The sequence below is a fragment of the Acanthopagrus latus genome, chromosome 10, assembly GCF_904848185.1.
Source record: "Acanthopagrus latus isolate v.2019 chromosome 10, fAcaLat1.1, whole genome shotgun sequence".
NCBI lineage: Eukaryota > Metazoa > Chordata > Actinopteri > Spariformes > Sparidae > Acanthopagrus > Acanthopagrus latus.
In genome coordinates, this window is record NC_051048.1 from 2,589,654 (window position 1) to 2,603,765 (window position 14,112).

At 41.1% G+C, this 14,112-nt stretch overlaps 3 protein-coding genes across 3 annotated transcripts in view; 1 reads left to right on the forward strand and 2 right to left on the reverse strand.

The window, feature by feature from the left end:
* Positions 1–6,732, reverse strand: part of LOC119027736 (butyrophilin subfamily 3 member A2-like) — a 316,811-nt gene extending 310,079 nt beyond the window's left edge. The window contains exons 1-5 of the mRNA XM_037113167.1: positions 6,692–6,732; positions 6,497–6,661; positions 5,455–5,561; positions 4,875–5,216; positions 4,358–4,645 (exon numbers count right to left, since the gene is read on the reverse strand). Of these exons, the coding sequence (XP_036969062.1) occupies positions 4,358–4,645; positions 4,875–5,216; positions 5,455–5,561; positions 6,497–6,661; positions 6,692–6,732 (943 nt within the window). The remainder of the gene's footprint in view (positions 1–4,357; positions 4,646–4,874; positions 5,217–5,454; positions 5,562–6,496; positions 6,662–6,691) is intronic.
* Positions 8–1,959, forward strand: anapc10 (anaphase promoting complex subunit 10). The gene is made up of 6 exons (XM_037111587.1): positions 8–157; positions 649–770; positions 860–950; positions 1,141–1,261; positions 1,357–1,410; positions 1,574–1,959. Exons 2-6 carry the CDS (start codon positions 656–658, stop codon positions 1,751–1,753), a joined length of 561 nt encoding a protein of 186 aa, XP_036967482.1. The 5' UTR covers positions 8–157; positions 649–655; the 3' UTR covers positions 1,754–1,959.
* An 834-nt stretch (positions 6,733–7,566) lies between the features above and the next one.
* LOC119026862 (butyrophilin subfamily 3 member A1-like) lies at positions 7,567–14,062 on the reverse strand. The gene is made up of 6 exons (XM_037111480.1): positions 13,925–14,062; positions 13,214–13,333; positions 10,427–10,768; positions 9,920–10,201; positions 9,731–9,826; positions 7,567–9,452 (listed from the first exon to the last, which is right to left on the reverse strand). Exons 2-6 carry the CDS (start codon positions 13,296–13,298, stop codon positions 9,277–9,279), a joined length of 981 nt encoding a protein of 326 aa, XP_036967375.1. The 5' UTR covers positions 13,299–13,333; positions 13,925–14,062; the 3' UTR covers positions 7,567–9,276.
* Between the last annotated feature and the right edge of the window lie 50 nt (positions 14,063–14,112).

Here is a 14,112-nt window from a genome sequence, read left to right on the forward strand (position 1 = left end):
CGGTCTTGGTGACGTCAGTAACGAGCGACATGGTTCACTAAAGTGGGAGATTCGAAGTGGCTTCAGCAAAACAAAGCGGATTTACACGTTATCTGAGTCAAAGAGCCGCATCTGATGCACTGAGACGACACACGGGTGACTTCTGCGTACCATTAAGGTGAGTTTTTATTATATTTCGTGATTAAAATCGAGTTTGACAGGCTTTGAGATACAGTGGGGGAAATATTAGCTTCCATCAGCTAACTGTCGCTACAAACCAAACTCTATTAAAACGTCCGTTAAATGTTAGCTTGTATGTTTCAGGAAATAATAACGTTTTGAACTTTATGGTCCACTTTTAAATTGATATAAATGGCCAATTATAATCCCTTATTACCCTTCAAAGTAAAGGCACGACACAGTCTTTGTACTAACCACAAGTTTGGTACTGTTAGTTAGTACTTAGCTAGTTAAAATAAAATGCTAATAACTCTGTCACTTATATGCCGAAGTTCTCCCGAAGACCCAACAATATAAACAAGCTTCCAAACTACAGTCTGTCATCAATCTACATCTTTTAATATAAAAGCAAATGTCAAAATGTTAGATATGTGAAGGGAGTTTGGTGTCGCACTGCTGAACTTGTGTTGTTTGTGTCTCTCACTGTAGTTGAAGGATGGCCACCCCGAGTAAGACACCCCCTGGTGCCGACCCGAAGCAGCTGGAGCGGACTGGGACGGTCCGGGAGATCGGCTCCCAGGCGGTGTGGTCCCTGTCCTCCTGTAAACCGGGTCAGTTACAAACCTAGTGTACATGCTGCTGTGTTCATGCTGAGTGATGAGGCTTCTCATTTTAACTTTGCTCCACCACACATGTGCAGGTTTCGGAGTGGATCAGCTGAGAGATGATAACCTGGAGACTTACTGGCAGTCAGATGGATCTCAGCCTCACTTAGTCAACATACAGTTCAGGTACCAAAGTTACATTCACTCAGTTTTGGGACTTTTGGAATATTGTGGAAATGTGATGTGTTATCATGGGAAACTTTGTGACAGTGTCTCATACCCTTATTAGGATTGATGCCTTTTTATGCAGGTTTGTGTTTGTTGTTTCTGAACCTGGTGAGTAACTGTGAGTGTGTTTGTTGTCTGCTTCCTTCAGGAGGAGAACCACCGTGAAGATGTTGTGTATATATGCTGATTACAAGTCAGACGAGAGCTACACGCCCAGTAAGATCTCGGTCAGAGTGGGGAACAACTTCCACAACCTGCAGGAGATCAGGGTAACAACTCGTTATCATGTCACTGTCACCTTAAAGCTCAGAGGTTTACTGAATCATCACTGAAATGATCCTTCTGCTCCTCTTCCTCTCTGCAGCAGTTAGAGATGGTGGAGCCCAGCGGCTGGATTCACATCTCTCTGTTGAACCAGGTCAGAAACTCCTGTCTTCATTTCACTTTACAAATAAAAGTGTTTTCTTCTCTGAACTGACCCTGAAATGTCTCTGCACTAGAATGAAATGATCCTCATCTCTGCTCTCCATGTGTTAAATCTTTGTGTTATTAATCAGAGTGTCACCGTTTCTTTTCTCTAGCGGACAAACGAGCCGATCAGCACCTTCATGATCCAGATCGCCGTGCTTGCCAACCACCAGAACGGCCGAGACACTCACATGCGGCAGATCAAAGTCTACACGCCGGTGGAAGAGAGCTCTATCGGGAAGTTCCCACGATGCACCACGGTGGACTTCATGATGTACCGCACCATCAGGTGATCCAGAGAAAGACCGCCGGACCCCTCAGGGAGGTTCTGGACAGTTTGGACTCGCAGGAAAAGAAGAAGAAGACGGACTGATATCTGGAGATTTGATTGATTCTGATTCCAGAGCTGATCGATCTTGCACCATTTGAATGATCATATTATCTTTAAGGTTTTGTTAAATGTTTTTTTAAATAAATACTGGACTTGTATTTAAATTGAGCTGCCAATATTGATTATTAACTCATTAAATGATGTGGAGTTTTATTATTGTGATGTTGGAGGACGAATTCCTACTTTAACATTTTATTAAACGGGAACTCTGATATTTTCAAACCTTAGCACTTACAAATATTGTTGCATAATAACTAACTAAAAGTTACAAAAGATTTGGAATTGGTCCATTAGATTGCCTCAGCCAGCAGCCATGATCCTCGGGGGAAACTTAAGAACATCAACGTGCGTCCATTATAAGTTGTTTTAACCACTGACAGGTGCGTGACAAGTTCCCGACAGAGAGACCTTTTAGTTTGAGTCAGAAACCTGAACTGCTGAGCCTTCAGACTGTCTCCTGTTGTGGATTTGTTACTGAACATTGAATTAAATGTGTTTCAAATCAACATGGCTGCCAGAATGTGTTACTGTCTTAATGTGTTCATGAATGAAAAGAGGAACAGGTGAAACTGAGCGAGGGGAATGTTTACAGGAAGTCATGAGACGGGTTATGATCATTTATTTATTTTTCAATGAAAAAAGGTCTTACAAATCACAACGCGATGGTTTAGACACAAGCTACAGTGATGAACTACAGTAAGAGCAGGTAAACTATTAGCTAAACATTAGTATCCTGTTGGACAGACTGAATTTTCCATCTTTAAAACATTTCCAGTTTCTTTTTTACAAATGAGTGAGTTGACTGATCGTCTGCGTTGTTTCTCAGTAACGTTTTGCATCAGGCTTTTAAAGTGACATTTATCGTGATATCAAGGAAACAACAATCTGATATTTTAACTCATGAAAACAAAACAGTTCAGAGACCTCTCAACATTTCTCCTCTGCAGTCTTTTCACTGGCACAAATTAGTTTAATCTATATATTTTTTTAGATGAGTAAATTGCAGCAGCCTGGTCTGAACACAACCTTAGTGTTTTCAGCTTTATAAAGCATTAGCTGTAAGCAGAGAGAGGAGAGACCCTGGACAGGCTCAGAGACAAGAGGGTGCACAAAGAAACACAAACCTACACATGACAAACTTAATGTAGAGAAAGTCTGACACTGTAGTACATTTTAACATCATTATCGTAAACACGCATGATGCAATACTTTAACATCATTATCATAAATGTACGTGAGGTAGTACATTTTGACTTATATGTCATACTTTAACACCATCATCATAAATGTATGTGAGGTGGTACATTTTGACTTATATGATGTAATACTTTAACATCAATATCATAAATGTATGTGAGGTGGTACATTTTGACTTATATGATGTAATACTTTAACATCAATATCATAAATGTATGTGAGGTAGTACATTTTAATGTATATGATGTCATACTTTGACATTACTATCATAAATGTACGTGAGGTAGTACATTTTAATGTATATGATGTCATACTTTGACATTACTATCATAAATGTACGTGAGGTAGTACATTTTAATGTATATGATGTAATACTTTGACATTACTATCATAAATGTACGTGAGGTAGTACATTTTAATGTATATGATGTAATACTTTAACATCAATATCATAAATGTATGTGAGGTAGTACATTTTAATGTATATGATGTCATACTTTGACATTACTATCATAAATGTACGTGAGGTAGTACATTAACACCATCATCATAAATGTATGTGAGGTAGTACATTTTGACTTGTATGATGTAATACTTTAGCATCATTATCCTTAAGGTAGTCGACGCAGTACTTTAACATCATGCACTGCACCAACATCCTTACAGGACGACCACCCTTTCCAGTTGGCCTCCCTGGTCCTCCAGTAGCTTCTTCTTCAGGATCAACATGGGATCATCTTCACATGAATTCTCATTGACATCATGCTCCTTGACCTTCTGATTTCTTTTCTTTTTTCTTTCCTTTTTCTCGTCATCCTGCTGCTGCCTCCTGTTGCCTGTGTGGTCGTATAAACAGTAAAGTGTCAGTTCATGTGTCTTTCTAATCTGTAACCAGCCTGCTAATAAAGCAACATTACCTCTACATTGTAAACATGGTCTCCCACAGACCTTTTTATAAATCTAGCGAACTCGACTGTTTTAATATTAAACCTTGAACAATGTATTACCGTTTATAATCTATTGGTACATTGGAATTAATCCCTATAAATCAATACAGCCAATATAAAGCTCTGGTAGTAACTTGACATAAATTAAGAAAATAAATGTGACTTACAGAATATCCAATATAGTCCGATAACTAACAAGACTGCAGCTACAACACCAACACCAACACCTGCAGTAATGGCAATCAGCAATGGGACCATGAAGAAATCATCTGAAAGATTAAAACAGAGCAGTACGACATTTTAGATCTCATCTTATGTGAACAGTGACAGTACGATTAGTTCATGCAGAACTGATTCTCTACCTGGAACATGTATCTGTGCCTCTCTGGTCTGGTTGGTGTGGTTCTGTTGGACTCTACAGGTGAAGCTGTTGCTGTGTCTCTTCTCCACAGTCACTCTGCTGCTGACAGTATAGAGGTCATCAGGACCTCTGACTGTCTCTGTAGGTCCAGCAGAGAGGAGGTTTCCCTCACCGTCCAGCCAGAACACCTCAGGTTCTGGATACCAGCCGGCAGACTTACACTGTAGAACCACTTCTCCTCTGACTCTGTCAGTCCCTGCCACGTTAACGACAGGTGTGGAGGCAGCACCTGATGATCAGAGAGGGAAAATAACATATGTCACTAATTTGAATCGTAGTCCATTTAAGAATAACTGCTCAGAGAAGAAGCTGACTGAAACATCTCTAAACCTCCACAAACATGTCGAGTCACATGTGCTTTGCTTCAGAGTTGTTATGTTAGGAGGATGGAGCGAGCAGAACTCTGACTTTACATTCTGGACTTTACATCTTCTTTGTGTCTCATGAGTCTGACTTACCCACAGTGAGCTGGACAGAAGCTTCCATCTGCTTTGAATCAATGATGCAGGTGTATCGTCCTGCATCAGAGAGTTTCACTCTGAAGAGTTTCAGGGAGACGTTTCCGTTCATCAGCTGATCCACAAACACAGCTGTGCGGTTATAATAGGATCGGTTCTGAACCATTAACATTGGTCGTCCATCTTTGTGGACATGGATGTACTTTGGGTCCAAACCAGGTCTGGTCCACAGCAGCATCTCAGAACTGACAGTGACTGCAGGTTGAAGTTGACACGGTAGAATGACATCATCACCAGCCAGGGCTACGATTGGCTGATCAGAACACACCAACTCTGACGTCACTGAGAGGAAACAAAAGAACAAACAACAGACAGCAGCACAGTTAAAACTCATGTCATCAGAATCAAATTTGTAATTGTGAAGGTAAGAAAAAATGTATTTCAGCTGCATTAAAAGCTGAGAAAGATCATTAATGATGAGACATGATGTCGAGGGAGAGAACAGGACTGTCACCACTGTTTACTGCTGTTAGTAATGATCGGTTTGGTTCATAGCTGAACATCATAAAGTGGGAGTTACCTCCATGAGAGTTTATCAGGATCACGGTGAGAAAGAAAAATGCCCCGAAGGACCGTCCATCATCTGGCTCCAGCTTGCAGGATCTTAGGATGGAGCAGCCTGGACTCCTGAAAACAAAGCAAAAAACACAAGAGTTTGTTAAATGTTTAAAAAATAAATACACAAAAACACATCTTTGTATAGTGGAAAACCAGGTTAACAGTGTTCACCAAATAACAATAATAATAATAAAAAAAAGTTGTGAAAAATGGCCAATGAGGGCATGATTGTTAATTACAAATAACAAATGTTCAAACACATCTGCTGCTTTGTTTCAAATGGTTTATTATTCTATATTTGGACGCATCTGCTGCCTTTTTAAAGTATGTTATTATTATTATTATTATTATTATTATTATTATTATTATTATTATCATTATCATCATCATCATCATCATCACGTCACTCCTGTATGTGGCCTCGTGCAGCAGCACTGTTCCTCCATCAGGTCTGAACCGGTTCCTTTCCTGAAATGTTTCCTCAGTGTTAAACTCATATTCATAACATACGTAGACGCCTCATAGACTGACGCTGCCTATTGGAGCTGACGTAGTTGCTCGTTCTCCGTTGGTTCTTATTGACTAGCCTACAGTGAGGAGACCCAACCAAGATGGCGACGACGCCGGATTACGTTCCAGCCCGCTACGAGGCGTCTAGGTATATTATGTCTATGATTAAACTGAACCAACGTCACCTGGCCGCCATGACGGAGGTGTACAGCCGCCCCGCAGACCCTCCATCTGTCTGTGTGTGTTTCTCTGTGTCGGTTAACTTGTTATAAACGCTGTTGCGGGTTGATAAAGTTCCTCTTGACTGACAGCAGCTCACAACAACAGTCCGGGTTTCCGGTGAATCGAAAGTATGGAAAACTTCGTTGAGCAACAAGTGTCCGGTAACCGACATGTTATAAGTTTCCAAGTGTCTGCACACAGTTTGAACAGTTACAGAGGATAAAAGTCTGAAACATTTACCGCTCCAGTGTGACTTTAACAGCAGCTCCTACCTGAAGTCAGACTGTTGTGGTGACCTGTAGTGAACCAGGAAGCAGGGCGGACTGCAGCTGTCCCTCTTTTTACAGCGGAGAACTAAATAAAAAACAAAGCTTTTTAAAGAACTGAACACCTGAACACAACACCTGTGTGACAACAACACGATACAACCAGAGAAACTACTTTAGCAGCTCTAACAGTGAACGCACCGTGTCGTGTAGTTCAGTTCGCTCCAGCGGCGGGCTAACATGGAGGGGCTGGGATAAAGGGGGCGGGGCTAACATAGAGGGGATGGGATAAAGGGGCGGGGCTAACAACTTTAAAGTGTGACGTATCTATTTAATCATGCGCAGCTGCACAGTAATGACGTTGGAACAGGAAGCAATCTGTGGCCTTCAGGAGCCAGCTGATACCTGAGATTTCATCCCATGGTCAGAGATTCTGTCCTTGCTGCAGCTGACCCGGGTTCGAGTCCCGGCCGGGGGACCAGTTAAATGTGTATTGTTGTTTTTTTTTAAAAATTTAAATAAATACTGGACTTAAATTTAAATTGAGCTGCCAATATTGATAATTAACTCATTAAAAGATATGAAATATGAGACTTCAACCACAAACAGTGTAAACAGTATAAGTTGTAATATTGTGATGTTGGAGGAAGAATTCCTACTTAAACATTTTATTAAACGGGAACTCTGATATTTTTAAACCTTAGCACTTACAAATATTGTTGCATAATAACTGACTACTAGCTACAAAAGATTTGGAATTGGTCCATTAGATTGCCTCAGCCAGCAGCCATGATCCTCGGGGGAAACTTAAGAACATCAACGTGCGTCCATTAAAAGTTGTTTTAACCACTGACAGGTGCGTGACAAGTTCCCGACAGAGAGACCTTTTAGTTTGAGTCAGAAACCTGAACTGCTGAGCCTTCAGACTGTCTCCTGTTGGGGATTTGTTACTGAACATTGAATTAAATGTTTCAAATCAACATGGCTGCCAGAATGTGTTACTGTGTTAATGTGTTCATGAATGAAAAGAGGAACAGGTGAAACTGAGCGAGGGGAATGTTTACAGGAAGTCATGAGACGGGTTATGATCATTTATTTATTTTTCAATGAAAAAAGGTCTTACAAATCACACAATATGTTGACACAAGCTACAGTGATGAACTACAGTAAGAGCAGGTAAACTATTAGCTAAACATTAGTATCCTGTTGGACAGACTGAATTTTCCATCTTTAAAACATTTCCAGTTTTTTTTTTACAAATGAGTGAGTTGACTGATCGTCTGCATTATGTTTCTCTGTAACGTTTTGCATCAGGCTTTTAAAGTGACATTTATCGTGACATCAAGGAAACAACAATCTGATATTTTAACTCATGAAAACAAAACAGTTCAGAGACCTCTCAACATTCTCCTTTGCTGTCTTTTCACTGGCACAAATTAGTTTAATCTATATATTTTTTTAGATGAGTAAATTGCAGCAGCCTGGTCTGAACACAACCTTAGTGTTTTCAGCTTTATAAAGCATTAGCTGTAAGCAGAGAGAGGAGAGACCCTGGACAGGCTCAGAGACAAGAGGGTGCACAAAGAAACACAAACCTACACATGACAAACTTAATGTAGAGAAAGTCTGACACTGTAGTACATTTTAACATCATTATCGTAAACATGCATGATGTAATACTTTAACATCATTATCATAAATGTATGTGAGGTGGTACGATCTGATGTATATGATGTCATACTTTGACATCATTATCCTTAAGGTACATGATGTAATACTTTAACATCATTATCATAAATGTACGTGAGGTAGTACATTTGAATGTATATGATGTCATACTTTGACATCATTATCCTTAAGGTACATGATGTAATACTTTAACATCATTATCATAAATGTACGTGAGGTAGTACATTTTAATGTATATGATGTCATACTTTGACATCATTATCCTTAAGGTACATGATGTAATACTTTAACATCATTATCATAAATGTACGTGAGGTAGTACATTTGAATGTATATGATGTCATACTTTGACATCATTATCCTTAAGGTACATGATGTAATACTTTAACATCATTATCATAAATGTACGTGAGGTAGTACATTTGAATGTATATGATGTCATACTTTGACATCATTATCCTTAAGGTACATGATGTAATACTTTAACATCATTATCATAAATGTACGTGAGGTAGTACATTTGAATGTATATGATGTCATACTTTGACATCATTATCCTTAAGGTACATGATGTAATACTTTAACATCATTATCATAAATGTACGTGAGGTAGTACATTTTAATGTATATGATGTCATACTTTGACATCATTATCCTTAAGGTACATGATGTAATACTTTAACATCATTATCATAAATGTACGTGAGGTAGTACATTTGAATGTATATGATGTCATACTTTGACATCATTATCTTTAAGGTACATGATGTAATACTTTAACATCATTATCATAAATGTACGTGAGGTAGTACATTTGAATGTATATGATGTCATACTTTGACATCATTATCCTTAAGGTACATGATGTAATACTTTAACATCATTATCATAAATGTACGTGAGGTAGTACATTTGAATGTATATGATGTCATACTTTGACATCATTATCCTTAAGGTACATGATGTAATACTTTAACATCATTATCATAAATGTACGTGAGGTAGTACATTTTAATGTATATGATGTCATACTTTGACATCATTATCCTTATGGTAGTCGATGCAGTACTTTAACTTCATGCGCTGCACCAACATCCTTACAGGACGACCACCCTTTCCAGTTGGCCTCCCTGATCCTCCAGTAGCTTCTTCTCCAGGTTCAACATGGGATCGTCTTCACGTGAATTCTCATTGACATCATGCTTCTTGACCTTCTGATTTCTTTTCTTTTTTCTTTCCTTTTTCTCATCATCCTGCTGCTGCCTCCTGTAGTCTGTGTGGTCGTATAAACAGTAAAGTGTCAGTTCATGTGTCTTTCTAATCCGTAACCAGCCTGCTAATAAAGCAAAATTAGCTCTACATTGTAAACATGGTCTCCCACAGACCTTTTTATGAATCTAGCGAACTTGACTGTTTTAATATTAAACCTTGAACAATGTATTACCATATATAATCTATTGGTACATTGGAATTAATCCCTATAAATCAGTACAGCCAATATAAAGCTCTGGTAGTAACTTGACACAAATGAAGAAAATAAATGTGACTTACAGAATATCCAACATAGTCCGATAACTAACAAGACTGCAGCTACAACACCAACACCAACAGTAACGGCAATCGGCAATGGGACCATGAAGAAATCATCTGAAAGATTAAAACAGAGCAGTACGACATTTTAGATCTCATCTTATGTGAACAGTGACAGTACGATTAGTTCATGTAGAACTGATTCTCTACCTGGAACATGTATCTGTGCCTCTCTGATCTGGTTGGTGTGGTTCTGTTGGACTCTACAGGTGAAGCTGTTGCTGTGTCTCTTCTCCACAGTCACTCTGCTGCTGACAGTATAGAGGTCATCAGGACCTCTGACTGTCTCTGTAGGTCCAGCAGAGAGGAGGTTTCCCTCACGGTCCAGCCAGAACACCTCAGGTTCTGGATACCAGCCGGCAGACTTACACTGTAGAACCACTCCTCCTCTGTCAAACCCTGTTATGTTAACAACAAGTGTGGAGGCAGCACCTGATGATCAGAGAGAGGGAAAATAACATACGTCACTAATTTAAATCGTAGTCTAAAAACAACTGTTTTAGAGAAGAGGCTGACTGAAACATCTCTAAACCTCCACAAACATGTCGAGTCACGTACTTTGCTACAAGTTGTTATGTTAGGAGGGTGGAGCGAGCAGAACTCTGACTTTACATTCTGGACTTTACATTTTCTTTGTGTTTCATGAGTCTGACTTACCCACAGTGAGCTGGACAGAAGCTTCCATCTGCTTTGAATCAATGATGCAGGTGTATCGTCCTGCATCAGAGAGTTTCACTCTGAAGAGTTTCAGGGAGACGTTTCCGTTCATCAGCTGATCCACAAACACAGCTGTGCGGTTATAATACAATCGGTTCTGACCCATTAACATTGGTCGTCCAGCTCTGTGGACATGGATATACTTTGGGTCCAAACCAGGTCTGATCCACAGCAGCATCTCAGAACTGACAGTGACTGCAGGTTGAAGTTGACACGGTAGAATGACATCATCACCAGCCAGGGCTACAATTGGCTGATCAGAACAAATCAACTCTGACGTCACTGAGAGGAAACAACAGAACAAACAAGAGACAGCAGCACAGTTAAAACTTTTGTCATCAAAATGACAATTGAAATTGAGAAGTTAAGAAAAAAAAAATCATGTTAAAGCTGCATTAAAAGCTGAGAAAGACCATTGAAGATGTGACATTTTGTTCAGGGAGAGAACAGGACTGTGACAGAGACCTGCCCCCGTCTCTACACAGACCGCATCTCTACAGAGACCTGTCCACATCTCTACAGAGACCACATCTTTACAGAGACCTGCCCACATCTCTACAGAGACCTGTCCACATCTCGACAGAGACCTGCCCACATCGCTACAGAGACCTGACCCCATCTCTACAGAGACCTGCCCACATCTATCTCCACAGAGACCTTCCCACATCTCTATAGAGAACTGCCCCCATCCATCTCTAGAGAGACCTGTCCACATCTCTACAGAGACGATACCTCTACAGAGACCTGCCCACATCCATCTCTACAGAGACCTGCCCCCATCTCTACAGAGACCTGCCCACATCCATCTCTACAGAGACCTGCCCCCATCTCTACAGAGACCTGCCCACATCTCTACAGAGACCTGTCCCAAACCATTTCTACAGAGACCTGCCCACATCCATCTCTACTGAGACCTGTCCACATCTCTAAAGAGACCTGTCCACATCTCTACAGAGACCACGTCTCTACAGAGACCTGTCCACATCTCTACAGAGACCTGCCCCCATCTCTACAGAGACCACATCTCTACAGAGACCTTTCCACATCTATACAGAGACCACATCTCTACAGAGTTCGTCCACATCTCTACAGAGACCTGCCCCCATCTCTACAGAGACCTGCCCACATCCATCTCTACAGAGACCTGTCCACATCTCTACAGAGACCTGCCCACATCTCTACAGAGACCTTCCCACATCTCTATAGAGACCTGCCCACATCTCTACAGAGACCACATCTCTACAGAGACCTGCCCCCATCCATCTCTAGAGAGACCTGTCCACATCTCTATAGAGAACTGTCCACATCTCCACAGAAACCACATCTCTATAGAGACCTGGCCACATCTCTACAGAGACCTGCCCACATCCATCTCGACAGAGACCTGTCCACATCTCTACAGAGACCGGCCCACATCCATTTCTCCTGAGACCTGTCCACATCCATCTCTACAGAGACCTGCCCACATCTCTACAGAGACCTTCCCACATCTCTATAGAGACCTGCCCACATCTCTACAGAGACCACATCTCTACAGATACCTCCCCCATTCCATCTCTAGAGAGACCTGTCCTCATCTCTATAGAGACCTGCCCACATCTCTACAGAGACCACATCTTGACAGAGACCTGCCCCATCCATCTCTAGAGAGACCTGTCCAAATCTCTACAGAGACCACATCTCTACAGAGACCTGCCCACTTCCATTTCTACAGAGACCTGCCCACATCCATCTCTACAGAGACCTGTCCACATCTCTACAGAGACCTGCCCACATCCATTTCTACAGAGACCTGCCCACATCCATCTCTACAGAGACCCGTCCACATGTCTACAGAGACCTGCACACATCTCTACAGAGACCTGTCCACATCTCTACAGAGACCACATCTCTACAGAGACCTGTCAACATCCCTACAGAGACCTGCCCACATTTCTACAGAGACCACATCTCTACAAAGACCTGTCCACATCTCTACAGAGACCTACCCCCATCCATCTCTACAGAGACCTGCCACCATCTCTACAGAGACGACATCTCTACAGAGACCTGTCCACACTTATACAGAGACCAAATCTGTACAGAGACCTCTATAGAGACCTGCCCACATCCATCTCTACAGAGACCTGTCCACATCTTTATAGAGACCTGCCCACATCCATCTCTATAGAGACCTGCCCACATCCATCTCTAGAGAGACCTGTCCCCATACATCTCTAGAGAGACCTGTCCACATCTCTACAGAGACCTGTCCACATCTCTACAGAGACCTGTCCACATCTTTACAGAGACCTGCCCACAGCTCTACAGAGACCTGTCCACATCCCTACAGAGACCTTCCCACATCCATCTCTATAGAGACCTGCCCACATCCATCTCTACAGAGACCTGTCCACATCTTTATAGAGACCTGCCCACATCCATCTCTACAGAGACCTGCCCACATCCATTTCTACAGAGACCTGTCCACATCTTTACAGAGACCTGCCCACATCCATCTCTACAGAGACCTGCCCCCATCTCTACAGAGACCACAAGACTCTAATCATTTCCCCCTTGAGACAAAGTGGTCTTTAGTACCAAATTTGAAGAAATTCCCCGAACATAATTGTGAAATATCCGTCTCACCAGAATGGACAGATGTTCAGACAAAGCAGTTGCGTTTTTTGCTTTCCAACCTCCAGACATCAGTGTGTTACTGTACCGAATGTTTTGAGTGCAAATTACCTCTGAACGGCTGTAGTAGGATCATAGTGAACTGGAAAAGCAGAATACTGAAGATCCCAAGTGACGGCCCAGCACTGGGCTCCATCCTGCTGCATTCTTTGGGTGGATCGCTCTGCACTTCTTAATAAAAAATGAAAAAAACAAACAAACAAAAAAAACAAACAAAACACAAGGTTTGGACTGATTGTTGAAACAGAATATACACACACTTCTGAGAGTTTTACTGTCTGACATGAAAAGTCTATCAAGAGCTACTAACCCCCCTTTTCACTCGAAATCACGGATAAAATAAGAACTAAATAACTAAATAACATCTCAGTTAGATCTGGAAAAAGTAATGTCAGAAAAGAGAGTCCAGCAGGGTGTCCTGGTGCAGCCCATGTCTGAAAAATGAAATGGCTGAAGGACTTTCATCTTCCCTCATACTTTTTAAAGTACTTCTAGTATTGTTTGTTGTTTTGCACCTATAGACCACAACATTTTACATGTATGTGTAAACTTACTTGGGAATAAAAGCGATTCTGACCATGGACTGCATCTGTCAGCACAGCTCGCAACAACAACAGCTTTACAAAACCGAAAGCTTTTTCTTCTGACTCATTTTCACCACATTTTAGACTCCACAAAGTAACCTGCACATTGTTTAAACAGTCAATATGTTTGTCTGTAGATAGATATATTTAACACTAAACTTTATAAAGAGACTCTTACCAACAGATCGAAGAGAAGTTGTTGTTGCGTTGTCTTTGCAAAAAATCAGGAAGTGACTCTGGAACCTCGTGAGTCGATGACTGACAGTTAGTGAAACCAATAGAGTGTAAGTGTAAACCCACAATATGAATGAAGACATGACGTGCTGGGAAACTTTAACACACACACACACACACACACATTCCTCT

Excerpts from the sequence above, each read along its gene's own strand:
- anapc10 (XM_037111587.1), top strand. The coding sequence starts at position 656 with ATGGCCACCCCGAGTAAGACACCCCCTGGTGCCGACCCGAAGCAGCTG. Across the intron at positions 771-859 it reads CCTGTCCTCCTGTAAACCGG|GTTTCGGAGTGGATCAGCTG; the intron begins GTCAGTTACAAA and ends ACACATGTGCAG. Across the intron at positions 1,411-1,573 it reads ACATCTCTCTGTTGAACCAG|CGGACAAACGAGCCGATCAG; the intron begins GTCAGAAACTCC and ends TCTTTTCTCTAG.
- LOC119026862 (XM_037111480.1), bottom strand. The coding sequence starts at position 13,298 with ATGGAGCCCAGTGCTGGGCCGTCACTTGGGATCTTCAGTATTCTGCTT. Across the intron at positions 9,827-9,919 it reads GGCACAGATACATGTTCCAG|ATGATTTCTTCATGGTCCCA; the intron begins GTAGAGAATCAG and ends TTAATCTTTCAG. Across the intron at positions 9,453-9,730 it reads CGGACTATGTTGGATATTCT|ACTACAGGAGGCAGCAGCAG; the intron begins GTAAGTCACATT and ends ACGACCACACAG.